A 14311-nucleotide genomic window follows, 5' to 3' on the forward strand; every position below is an offset into this window, starting at 1 on the left:
CCAAAAACTGAAATATATCAACATTGTTTTTTTTTTTTAGTGATGTGCCTTTTAAGAGTATTCCTTTTCTTCTCTTTTTTGTTTCTGTTTCATGTGCGATATTGTTATCAGGAATAGTTCTTCATGTGGGTATCATGCACATGAGAGCTAGCATGGAGGGGGGTGGTTCTGGAATGCTGCAATGGACCTGTCTCAAACCCTGCCCTCTTTTCTTGATCCTCCAATCACAACTGTCGCTTACCTCGGACAAACCAAGTTTGTCCGAGGTAAGCGACAGTTGTGATTGGAGGATCAAGAAAAGAGGGCAGGGTTTGAGACAGGTCCATTAACTGTCGAGCCTTCCCGAGGTGTTGTGGGCCTAACGATGAAACACCAGTGAAGGGAGGTGCCCACTTGATAACCCTGGTGATGTGCTGGCTCTCACTTCCTATCTATCTACACGTTGGGTTGTGGTGGCCATTAGTGGCCATGTGGTAGGGTATGTAGCATCGGCATTGTCAATACCTGGAGCTCGCACAATGGGACATGGATCTGTTGAAGTTGGCAATGCTGTTTGGGGCCATTATGGGACATGTAATACATACAATACAAGTTCTGTAGTATAATTATTTATAGGCATGTTAGACTTTCTTTTGGCAATGGGATTGGGTTTGCCTGGCTCTACGCCCTGGGCCTCCCTATGGTATATAGAGAGCCTATAAGTACAAGAAAGTCTCACTTTGTACTCTTTTATTTTGTATATGATAATGAGGGAACAAAGTGTGTGGTGGTGGCAATGAGGCACAACGTATAAATTGTCAGCGGTTACTCTTAAGACCTGAAAATTAAATGTTTGAATAAATGGAACTATCAAATGTGCAGAACTAGACACACTTTGAGAGCTCTCAGATGGTACTTGGAATTTGAATTGCAAAGCAGATCTCTTGGCAGTTTGCTGTTGCATCATTGCTCACCCAAGAAGATTCAGTATAGCCTACTGTACATTTCTAGATGTGTTCTATGCGTAGAATGGATCTTTCTGTCTGATTTATACATCGAATCAGTTTGCAAGGTCTAACTGCTCCTTTAATTAGTAATAAATGTAGCTCATTGTCTGAACTGTCAACCCCCCTTCCTTTTTCTGTTTTATACATTTTTGCTATAATATTTGTGTGTGGTGCTTAATGTTTCATTCAAACCATTTGCTCATGTTTAATGGTTAGACATCTATTATTTCTATAATATAGTAATTGATAATGAACTAGTTCCACAAATGGCAGTGTTGCAATCACATCATTCCTTTCATAGGGTTTATTTTGGATTTTGACCACCTGGGGGCGCCAAGGCAATATCGAGGACATAATATACCCCCCCCCCCCCCCCCCCCCCCCCCCCCCCCCCCCCCCACACACACACACGCACACACTCTGAGGAAGACTGGAGTGCACTGACATTCTCAGTATTGTCTTTCATGGCTTGTGCTTCTCTTACATCGTTTTCCCCCTCATGTTTCTCCTCTGGATTCCCAACAGTTCACGTTCCGCTTCCCTGCTGCCTGGCTGACGATGTTCGACGCCGTGCTCATCCTCATGCTGATCCCCCTTAAGGACAAAGTGGTGGACCCCATCCTGAAGCGCCGGGGCCTGCTGCCCTCCTCCCTCAAGAGGATTGCGGTGGGGATGTTCTTTGTCATGTGGTCTGCCGTGGCGGCGGGTGAGTGTGCTAACAAACGATGCCCTCTCATGCCACTGTCGCATGAATCAGTAGGCCGCCGCAAACACCCCCGGCTCCCAACAGTTGGTCTGGTGTGGCTTTGTTTACAACGCTAAATGTCACAAGCAGTCCAGGGCCTCCTAAACAAACAAACAAACAAACAAACAAACAAACAAACAAACACCATGCATGCAGCGTTACACCATGTGACATTTTTAGCTGAAGCTCATCAACATAGTTTCACTGACTTCACAAACATGGTTCAGAAAAGGGACATGCTGGTATTTGTGAAGTTGTAGATGTCTTTTGGTGGGATGTATTGTTTTCTGCTAAGATGAGTTGACCTTCAGAGTGTTATTTGTTAGTCTGCAGGACCCAGCAGGTAGTCTGTCAGATGTATTAATATTCTCCCTATAGAAACACCACTCTGCTAAGCTGTTATCTTACAGACATGGTATAAAAAAAAAAAGCCCTAAGGTGTGCTTTATTTCCTCAGCTGTAGAGCACAGAGGTGGGGGGAGCGTACTTTGGTTCCGTTTGACTGCGTGCACAATATCCGACAGCACTGCTCGGTCCAATTCGGTTCCAGCCTGTGGATTATCTTTTAAATAAAATCTCAGCCTAGGCTGTCAGTGGGAGCAGCGGCATTGATATATTCTGGCTAAAACATTTTGAGTGAGTCGAGGCTCAAGGCAGGAAAAGGTGAATCCTTAAAGATCCCCTCCACTCAACAATGTGTTTTTCTAATGGTTAATGACTTTGACCAGACAAATTGTTGTTTGTGCAGAACTTGTCAGAAGAAGATTTTTTCCCACATTCTTCCTGCATTGCTTGCATGTGTGATGCCACTAATAGGTCGAACCTCTCATGGTCCAATATGTGGTAACTTGACAACTTCAGCTTCAGCTTCAGCATAGCCAATAGCCATATACAGAAAGCTGAGTAGGTATTGACATTCCTTGAAAGAATATAAGATGCCGACTTGGAATTCCTGGTCAATATCTATGGGTGCTTTAAAAAAAAAAAAATCAATTTGCATATCCATAGATCTTTGCATTCTCAATGCGGGTAAAGTTCAGGGTGTTCAAATGCTGCTAAGCCATTTTATTTATTAAAATGGTTATTTAACCTTTATTAAACCAGTCAGGTCAATTAAGAACACATTCTTATTTACAATAACAGCCAAGCGAGAGAACAAAAGGGCCTCTCGAAGGGTAACAAAAACAAAAGAGGTCAAAGAGAGAGAAAAAAATAAAATAAATATATATATTATAAACTAAAAAGAACAATCCAGATAACACTATTGAACACAGATGATACATACATCACAGAGGTAATGGAAATAATTCAAACACACACCAAACAAACAACCAAATTAAATTTCAATGTATATAAAACATGAAGCAGAACAGACTATTTACATGTCAGTTAAAAGGCTGGGTGACAGTTGCAGGTGTGTGTAAAGAGTCCTTAGAAGTAGTGAGGTGGGATCAATTTGTCCATTTTCAAGGTATTTTGCATCTCGTTCCAACTGCTGGGAACAGCAAATTGGAAGATTGTCCAAAGGAAGTATTAAAACGGGGAACATCTAGTGAGATATGATGAGCAGCTCTGGTATTATAGGGAGTAGATCGATTGAACTGGTGTATAAAATAAGGAGAGGTCAGACCAAGCAGGGTTTTGTAAATTAGTGTAAGCCAATTAATTTCCTGTTGAGTCCAAAGTCACAGTGATGTGTTGAAAAGAGGACATTTGTGATACAGCACTGTTTGATTGAACATTGCTCAGCAATACTCTTACAAGAGTTGTACCCTTCCTGCTGACTTGTCGTACAGAACTTGTAAGTCGCTTTGGATAAATGTAAATACAAAACATTAAGGCGATCAAGGACACTCTTGCTTGCATGTAAATTACATCACCATAGTCAAACAAGGGGAGAATGGACATTTGGACTAGGGAGCGTTTAGCAGAGTGAGTAAAGTAGGAGCGATTCCTGTACATTTTCAGCCGTTTTTTTTTCGGTTTAAAATACATCTGGAGGATTTGTTTAACACATAATGCACATTCTATTTTCTACAATCAGTCCTTTCTTTCTTAATTTTTTTACGTTTTATCGCTTTATTGCTACTGGGCAGTCCAGTAGAGAGAGACAGAGGAGGAACGGGAGACAGAGTGGGGGGAAGACATTCGGCAAATAACGACGGGTTCGGGAGTCGAACCCGGGTCGGCCGTGTCGCGGCTGAGCGCGCTATGTGGTTTGCCACTGGGGCGCTCCAATCAGTCCTTTCTGTTGTTAATTGCAGCAGTATTTTCCCCTCAGATGCACTCACAGAATATGAACACGTTTCATCCTCTTTTTTTACTTTATTTTTTAGCGTTTATCGCTTTTCTGGTCAAGTATGACCGACAGAAACAGGTTGAAACGGGATGTAGAGCAGGGGAAGACATTCTGAGAAATGACGGCGGGTCCGGGAATCGAACTCGTGTCCCCCAGATCCGTGACGAACACGGTTTTCCCCGACGCAAAAATGGCGCCGAGATATGCGGTGAGCTACTGGAGCTCCCCACGTTTCATCCTATTTGACCTTTTGAGTATTGACTGGGTGGCATCACAAGATTGCTAATTCATATTTGAACATGTATCAACAAGTCACGGTTAACAGCAGTTAGTGAAGAATAATGAATATTTAGTGAGTTTTAAATAGATTGTTTACTATATCACTAAATCGCTATGCCTTGTATTTCCCCCCTAACATGGTGAAATTCAGTTTAGAATCATATGTGGAGTGTAGTCATAGCGGACAGATCTCACTATTTACACGTGATGTATTGCAGTGTTTCGTTAAGAAAGAACTACAACGCGTGTAGTTTTTCCACAGAAAAAAGGTGAAAGGTCAGTCATACGCTGCAGCTCACATATTCAAGAATCATCAAACTGGCCCAAGTTTACTAGTCTAAGAAACAAAAGGCAACCCTTTTTTCTTTTAAAGTATACATTAGACCAGCAGTACGTCATCTGTACCGAATTCTCACACCTTTTTGGGGGAAAAACAACTCCAGGAATAAACCCAGGATTAGTTGGCATTTGTTCATAAACTACAACTTTAGGACAAAACACAGGGATATACTGTAAATCACACCAAAAAAACTATCAAGGCCCAGAAATAGTCATTACCTCTTAGTTTTAGGTCACTTGGAGATTCATTGTATAATATTACATGTCCAAGTAAAGAAATGAGGAAATATCCTGCAGCTGAATGGGGTAATACCATAGAGTAGACTGGAGGAGCTGAATGGGATAATACCATAGAGTAGACTGGAGGAGCTGAATGGGATAATACCATAGAGTAGACTGGAGGAGCTGAATGGGGTAATACCATAGAGTAGACTGAAGGAGCTGAATGGGGTAATACCATAGAGTAGACTGAAGGAGCTGAATGGGGTAATACCATAGAGTAGACCGAAGGAGCTGAATGGGGTAATACCATAGAGTAGACCGGAGGAGCTGAATGGGGTAATACCATAGAGTAGACTGGAGGAGCTGAATGGGGTAATACCATAGAGTAGACTGGAGGAGCTGAATGGGGTAATACCATAGAGTAGACTGAAGGAGCTGAATGGGGTAATACCATAGGGAAGACTGGAGGAGCTGAATGGGGTCATACTAGGGCTGACCTTCGATTTTTTTTTTGGAATTCGAAGCTTCGGAGCCGAGATTCGATTTTAATTAGAAGCTTCGAAATAAAATAAAATTAATAAAAAAAAAGTAATTTTTCTTTATTTTTATTTTTTATGTTGTGGGACTTGTACAGCACTTTGTTCAACTTTGTCAGTGCTGTAAAGTTTAAACCTTTTTAAATCTTAGACAAACTAAACACTTTGCTTTCATGAAATATTGTAAGCCGTCATTTGAGGCTTTATAAAACCAGCACAATGAACACAAATCTGTCAGTGCCGAGTCCGACCTCATCTTAAATAACAAACAGCATTGCTTGTTGTAATTAACAAAGAGAGGCAGAGTTGATTTTCCAAAAAAATATATATATATTCATATTTTTGTTTTCCTTTTTTTTTTATAATCGAATTTTATTTTCATATTCGAATCCCATGCCCATCGAACGAAGCTTCGAAGTATTTAAGACAGCCCTAGGTCATACCATAGGGTAGACTGGAGGAGCTGAATGGGGTCATACCAAGACTGAAGAAGCATGCCTACTGGTATTAGGTACTACTGTTTTTCTGTAAACCCAGGCCATGTCCACACGTACACAGATATTTCTATGCAGTTCAGCTTTTGGTCCACACATAAACTGCTGAAACCGGACCTTTTTTTTAAAACTCCTGCCAGGGGGAAGATTTTTATGTACTCAGTTTAAAAAAATACATGGTGCTAACATCATGACTATTTGCCTTGTCCACACATACGTACGTATATGGACATTTTTGAAAAACAAGTATTTTCTCAGGACCACGGAGAGCTCCCTGCAGCCTCCCATCAAGGTCATTTCATGTGAGTGTTTTTATGGTGTTGTGTGGATTTTCTAAAACACTGTTGGTGTGAATGGGATTTTTTGAATTTATTTATTTGGTAAATGGTGCATTTATATAGCACTTTTATCCAAAGTGCTTTACAATTCTGTTCCTCACATTTTTATCGATTCACTCACACATTCACACACCAACGGCAGAGGCAACCAATGCGAGGTGCCAACCTGCTCATTAGGAGCATTTAGGGGTTAAGTGTCTTGCTCAAGGACACTTCGACATGCTGCCCGGGAGGAGCTGGAATTGAACCGGGATTCTTTTTATTATTATTTTTCTTTTGGACTAGGCCTCAGAGGTCATCTGATAATACATACCAGTCCAGTGTAAATTGACATTTAGAGTGCTGTATCCCTGCACTTTTTATTATATATTTGTATTGACATTTAGAATTGACTTCAAGGTCCTTTACTTCTCCTTACATACAAAGCTCTAAATGGACAGGGACCTAGCTACATCGCCAACACTCTAATAAATTATGCTTTTTTACTCCGTCTATTCTATTTTATAATTTTTATTACTGAATGAAACCATAAACAGAGAGGCATATTGGGATGTTAGATCCTAATGTGAAAAACTGTGATTTACCTTACCTTGCTAACTACCTCTCTTATCTTTTTTATGCTCGCTTATGCCTGTAACTTTTACTGCTGTGAAGCACTTTGAACTGCAATTTCTGTATGAAAAGTGCTATACAAATAAAGTTTATTATTATCATATAGAGTGGGGAGGGGCGGGGGACTACAGCAGAGGTTCCCCAACCATTTGGCAAATGACCCCATATGAGGTAAACATATTTCTTTCCTGTGAACCCAGAATTTGAAAATCCATTAATGTGCATCGATATTGCCTTAGAATTTGGCCCTACGATGTTTAATTTCTCAGGAGGACAGGAATGGAGCTGCAGGTCTGAGATACTGGAATAGTGTCTTTTTGTTCAGTCCAAAAGCTGTTGGATGCACGTTTTCATTTGAAACATTGCCTGAATATACAGTATCATTACAGTAGTTTGATTAGCTAGGATTTCCCCACATGACTGCATCTTTAAGTCTTGTTGTACTGTGGTACAGCTCAGATCGCCAGAAGAAATAACCCCTCGGCATTAGCTGCTCCATGAATTTCTCCATACTGTTCCCGATTTTCTGACTCTCTAATTGGAAAAGGATGGCATTACTTATTTTTTATAAATAGCAACACCAAACTTGGAATAAATGACAGTAAACAGTGTTGCTAGCAGTCTTAGTTTGAATGTGCTGAATATGGAATTTCTAGTCTGCTGGGAGGAAACAAACGTGTAATATCACTACAGAAATTCCAGAGACAGACGAAACTGGGTCGCAACACCTATCAGGCTTCTTCCTGTTAATTAATCACAGTGCAATATCACTTTAATGTCAGGGGACTCCCATGTAGTGTCCTGCCTGGTGGGGGGGGGGGGGGGGGGGTCCAGCAGCTCGATTAAGTTTCATTATCACTACTGTACATTGATAGATCAATGGAGCTTGTTGCCTTTTTTTTCTTTATCCACTTTTTCTCCTCCTGTTTTTCTGTGTTTTTCTCTCATCCCAATTTTTTTTTTTTTTTTTTTATCCACTTTTTCTCCCATTTTCTATATTTTCTCCCATCCCAATTTCGTATCATCCAATTCAACCCTCCCCTGTCACGGACGCTGTTTCTTGCCTCCCACAAGCCGGCTGCAATGTGGACTAAGTCATACATAGCACAAGTCCCCTCCGGTACTTGAGGTAACAGCAGTCGCATCTTTTCACCTGCGCAGCTTGATCTCTCAGTGGCAAGGAGTAACGCGTGGGAGGCTCACGCTGCCCCCGACACTTCCTGATTCTACTGCGCAGGCGCACCAACCGACCTGTAGGAGTCGCTGTCCACAACGCCCGATCCCCACCCATCAGTTTCCCACCCCCTAATACGGCCAATGTGTATTAGTACGGACGACCAGCTAAACTGAAATGTGGAGCGCTGGGCTCGTCAGTTTCGTGGCGAGCGCCTTGCCCACTACGCCACGTAGCCGCCCACCTCTCATCCCAATTTAGTCGTGCCAATTCCCCCCTCCCCTTCCTGGTCGTTTCTCGCATGTGCCCCCCACTGGTCGGTCTAGGGAGGGTTGATAGATACTATCGCATGTCCCCTCCGATACATGCGGAGTCAGCCAGCCACTTCTTTTCACCTGCCAGCGCGGACTCTCATTGGTGAGGTGTAACGTGTGGGAGGCTCACACTACCCTCACAATCTCCCTTCCTCGCTGTGCAGGCGCCCTGACCGGCCTGTAGGGGTCGCTGTTTACAACGACCAGATTACCACCCACCGGCTTACCACCCACCGGCTTCCCTCCCGCTGACTGCCAATTGAGCCAGTATGACGGCCGGCCAAGCCGCAGGCAACGCTGACAGCCGGATTCGATACCAGTGTCTCAGCTTGTTGCCTTTTGAAGTACATTTTGAAATAACTACAATGTCCCTGTTTTTCATCATAATATATTTTTATATTTATTAAACTGGAAATATGTTCTTGCAAGCTGTATTAAATGTTTTCTTGGCATACAATGGGGATGTGTGGCTTGAGAGATCATGGGGCTGGAGTAGGAAGAGTATATAGAAAAGATATGCATTGTGGGCTTTGGTCTTTTTGTGTTGATAATAAGAACACAAATTAAATTACACTGGCCTTATCCTTTCATCTCTAATGAGGTTCCCAATATATGGAAGTCAGCCTATGTTCTCTCTGCTAAAAGGTTCACGTATCTGAATCACAGGCCTTTCTCTAAATTGTTAGTCCCAGATAAGATCCTTGAAAAACCTTTTACACAGTTGAAAGAGTCTTTATGTACAAATGCCATTTTATCAAAATATCTGTTTGGCTTCAGAAAGCAACATTGCACACTTGCTGCAAATTGCAGTCAGCTTTTTAATATAATTCAGTCTCAGCTTTCTCCACTCCACAAGACCAAGTAAATGGTGCTCTGAACTGCTAGGAGGAGACGTGAAAACATTTTATTTTTGCTACCCGGCGCAAGAAGATGAAGGTTGTCACCTGTTATAAAAATATCTTTGTATTTGGCTTGATGGCTTTCTTTTAAACCAGAAACCGAGGTTGAAGTTAGGGTTTTATTAAGTCCTTATACAAGTCCTGCTTTTCCTTTTGAATCCAGAAGAGGCTGGTCGCCTCTACCTTTTTGTTTTTTGATTATGGTGATATTTTGTATGTGCATGTTAGATACCGCTTATCACAGTCCTTTGAGATTTGTTATGACTTTGTGACAACCCCCCCACTCTACCTGCAAATGGGGAGTCTTCTGACTCAGAGAGCATGGTAGAGTGGGTAGGTCGCCCTCAGTCATCACTGTACACTGTATTTCCAGGGTGGGTTGGCCACCTCTGTCCATGTGTAGCCTCAGACATTGGTATGCCTTGATCTATAAAGCTGTTCTGGGTAGATCTCCCTCCTACCTATGCATGTGTATTGCACAGAGAAAAAAAAACGATTGTCCCACATCTCAAGATGTATTTTCGCTGTCTGTTCCAGGTATTTATGTTCTGTGCTCCCTCTGCTTGAAATAGCCTGCAGAAGAACTTGAAATTAAAGGAGTTGGTAACTGTCTGAGTATGACGCATTTCTAAGTTAAATTGTTGTTAGTGTTGTCTTGTCTGTAACTTTTTTATGAAATAAATGTAAAAAAAAATTATGAACGGTTTTAATTTCTCACCTCTTCGTCAATATCAGGGATCCTTGCAAGTTCCCGGGCTACGAATTAGTGCACCGTTGCCAGGTCTATATTGGGCTCACTTCAGGGAACGACCACTTGTGTTTATTACTTCTTCAGTTGCGGTTAAGGGAATGAAATAAATGGTTTGCCTGGAGCACTGCAGTCCTAGCGAGGGCAGGTGTAATTATACTGCAAGTTACACTAGGATAGTTTCCTCTTTCTCCTGGGCAGAGGAGGCTACAATATAAATACTAATGTAATATGATAACAACTCAGCCTATATTATCTATTCCATCACTACTAACCATATTAGCTGCGTACAGTTAGTCTTGCTGCACTGTGTGTGTCTTTGAACAGCACAGCCCCATGCACACACAATGCTGGTGATTGCCTTATCCTCGGAGACGTTGCGAGTGCGGTCTGCTGCGCAGGGCATAGATCTGTGTGAGTGGTGTGAGGGTGATCCAGAGGCGCCATGTGGCACCCCGTGTAACGATGTGATGATCAGAGCATAATGAGGGTCTGGGAGACGAGCCCCTCCACCCCCTTATCCCTTCCACCCCCCCACCCCCTCATCCCCTCCACCCCCCATCCCCTCTGAGAACCTGGCTCTGCTGGAGGCCAGTCCACCGCTCTGTTATTAATGAACCACAGCAGAGGGGGAAAAAAGAAGAGAAAAACAACATATTCAAAAGTATTTCAAGTCTTTATTTTGCCACACTGAATTTACACCAGTGACCAGAACCAGCAGGTTCAGGGACAGCTTTTTCCCCACAAGCCACAAGACTCCTGAACAAGGACAATAATGTTTTACTCTTGAACACACACACACACCTCTTAAAAAAACACACGCACCCTGCACTGCACCTTAACTTGCACATACACTATACGCAAGACACTTTCTATAAATAATTGACTATTTTATCTTACCTCATTTTATATTTAATTTGATCCTACTACTACTACTACTACTACTACTACTACTACTACTACTACTACTACTACTACTACTACTACTACTACTACTACTACTACTACTACTACTACTACTACTACTACTACTACTACTACTACTTATTGTTACCATTCTCATATGATCATAGTACTAGTGCACAACACACCTTTACTCTGGTCTGGGCCACTGGAGTCAAAACTGACTGGATAAACAGCACAGCTATGTGGTTTAAAGGTGCACTAGCACTACTACTACCGTACACATGCAGTTTCAGGAGAGGGGGAGTTGTTAATTGTCTGCAATTAGTTTATAAAAGTTACAATGTATTTACAATTATTCTAGTACTTACAACGTAATTAGAATTATTATATCTTATGTCATAAATGCGACCAAAATCATTTGAGGCACTCTGAACCAAACATAAGCCTAGAATAGGTTTGTAAACAGAATTGCAGTCCTTGCAATCAACAACAGTTACTCTATGTCGGGTAGCGTTCTCATGCCAAATGTTACAAGGACCCAATTTTACAGTTTGTTTATTAATTCATGAAAATATACAATCAAATGATTATATATATATATATATATATATATATATATATATATATATATATATATATATATAAACTAAAAGGAGAATACCTTCAAGGGAAAGAAGGGACCGCACACTCCACAGGACTGGTTTTTGCTTTTTTATTGTTGCACAACGCGTTTCGCTATCGCTTCCTCGGGGTCCAACCAGATGTGCACGAGTCTTATTTAGTTTAAAATATATATATATATATATATATATATATATATATATATATATATATATATATTTTTTTTTTTTTTTTTTTTACTTCTTTTCAGTGTTACATGATAATGAATTACAGTGATAGTTGGGTGTTAGAGATCTGTTTCTGTATCTGGCTTATTAACTGTTTCCCTTCTGCTGGCCTTACAGTATACTGTATAATGTATGATGTACACTGTAGGCCTATGTCTCCTTAGTGTCTGTCTCGAAGCTGAACTCATCAATCAATACAGACAGAAAGACCCGAGAGACACAGAGAGACAGCTGGGCACTAGCTAGAGCAGTACTGTATCCTTTTCCCTGCACTCCCACTCCATGTCCACAAAGTTGGCCATGCCGTCTTGACTCCTGCCCTCGTTTTAACGGTCTACCACAAAGTGTGCCTCATGCTGGGGCAGCCGCGCAAAGCCACACTGTGACATTGCTTTTGAAGTCATTCTTTTATCACGTTTGATCACTTTCTTTTCACTTTATATACTAATCTGCTTTAGTAAGGGCTCAGTGCCCTTTAGATGTCCAAAAGTAGCTCTGACGCAAAATACCCAGGGATTGGACCGTGGGATCTTTAGATGAGAGGCTGGTTAGAAGAAAGAAGAATGCGTGTTTCTGGTGAGCGCTGGACCGGCTCTGGGCGGCCCATTAGCAGCTGTCCTGCCTGGGACGGACGGCTGGTATTATGGGCTAGCTGTGGATTACAACACAGCATTAAGTGTGGTTATGACAGGAGGCTGTCTCCCGGAGTCATCTGGAAATAGCTGCCGGGTTGCATGATAATGGTTATCTAATAAAGCTTCCAGGAAGCGGCGGCTGACGATGACAATAATCGCTCGGACGTTATTGTTGGAGCCGTCCTCTCCGTTCCATGATGTTGAGAGCATGAAGATGTGATCTCAATGAAGTGGGAGACCAGCCTTTTCTTGACTCTTAAATCCCTAATAGACTGTCAGGGAACTTTGTTGGCGTCATAGGATGCTAAGTACTTTTACAAGTGGTCCCTCATCTCAACTGTATTATAAACGGGACAGGCTATTTCCTCCATACGCTGCAGTAGGCTATTTGCCGTTTGCTTGATCCACTTCAGAGCTTGAATAGCATGTAGTCCCCCAGATCTGTGTCATTTGAAAAACTAAGGATGGTATATTGTATGTACCTTCTACTGACGTTGACCTTCATAGACCACTTACTGCCTCTGCCCTTGCAGGTATACTGGAGACCAAACGACTGGAGACCATCAAATCACACGGCACCATTGAACAGGTCCTCGGCAACGTCACCTACTACGCTGCAGACCTGCCCATATGGTGGCAGGTTCCTCAGTATGTGCTGATTGGAATCAGCGAGATCTTCGCCAGTATCGCAGGTACGACGGGTTGACGACCTCTACTGGTGGAAACTTTAGTTAGATAGGGTACATTTTGGGCATATTCATGTCCTTGAAGAGTGAAATTATGGGCTGTACTAGTCGACATCATGTCACACAACCTTTGAATAGGGCCTAGATAAAAAAAAAATTATTCTTCGCTGGCTCGCTGTCCTACTGGCTCATGCAGTCAGTCTTTTCTTTTTCTAAATATACAACTCAACTCCCTCCATGTACTTGTGTAGTTACCCTTGTGCACAGTACAGTATGTCATGGTTGAAGCTGCAAGGTAAGGAATCTGATGAGAGCCACCAGTTAGCAGGATCACAGCATAATAAGATGTGTAGTATAATGGTTGTAAACTGTACGTTGTATCAAAGGTTATAATGTCATAGCCAGGGGTGGCCAACCCGTGGCTTGCGAGCCGCATGCGGCTCTTTGCCCGCCAATGTGTGGCTCCTCCCTCCATTAACCCATTCATTGCCAACCACGGGTATAGTCGGGTTAACTCGCCATCGCTTCCGTGCCAATCACGAGTATAGTCAGGTTTTAATCGTTATTTCTTTTATTAGCGATATCCATTCATTTTTCATCCATCCAGCCTGACGTTATCATTGGGAATGGGTCTGAGCTCGCAAAGGGCAAATGCCTGGATGGTATTGCACATCATTGGATTGGATTGGCTGGGACTGTGCATCAAAAAAATAAGTCCGGTCCAGGTTTTACTTCTCGGGCATGCAGCTGGATACTATTGCATTGAGTCCTCCCACTGGGAGCATCGTGGATTATGTGTTTTGGACTATAACGTTGGATCAATGGACGCGATCGATATTTGGAATGGCGATCAGGAATTGGATTAATCTTTTTGCATGACATCAGATGTGAGGTAAGGCCTTTATGTTACGAATCTTGGGGTAATCAGATGTTCCTATAACCGCCATCGGAGCGTGTGTGTGTGTGAGGTTCGCGCCGACCAAAGTACGGAGAAGCGATTTTTCAGACCCCGCTTCTCTTCGTGCATAAGGAAAGGACAGATAATATCGATAATCTAGCGTTTATTTGAAAACGATTCATAAATCAAGCGACAAATGGCACGATTTCTAAGGAAATACATTTAAGCTCGATTTGCTTAAAGTTTTTTGAGATGAGACAGAACGCTCTAGAAATATATTGATATTCATCACGGTATAAAATGGAAATGTATGTATGAAAAAATTATCTGTTTTGTGCATGTTGACTGGAAGC

At 42.1% G+C, this 14311-nt stretch overlaps 1 protein-coding gene across 1 annotated transcript in view; it reads left to right on the top strand.

Annotated features, from left to right (window-relative positions):
- The window catches only part of slc15a4 (solute carrier family 15 member 4), an 80104-nt gene that overhangs the window by 12611 nt on the left and 53182 nt on the right, over positions 1-14311 (top strand). Inside the window, exons 6-7 of the mRNA XM_084325776.1 lie at positions 1512-1692; positions 12908-13066. Coding sequence (XP_084181902.1) covers positions 1512-1692; positions 12908-13066 — 340 coding nt within the window. The remainder of the gene's footprint in view (positions 1-1511; positions 1693-12907; positions 13067-14311) is intronic.

Source organism: Notolepis coatsorum, assembly GCF_963971535.1.
Source record: "Notolepis coatsorum genome assembly, chromosome: 1".
Lineage (NCBI taxonomy): Eukaryota > Metazoa > Chordata > Actinopteri > Aulopiformes > Paralepididae > Notolepis > Notolepis coatsorum.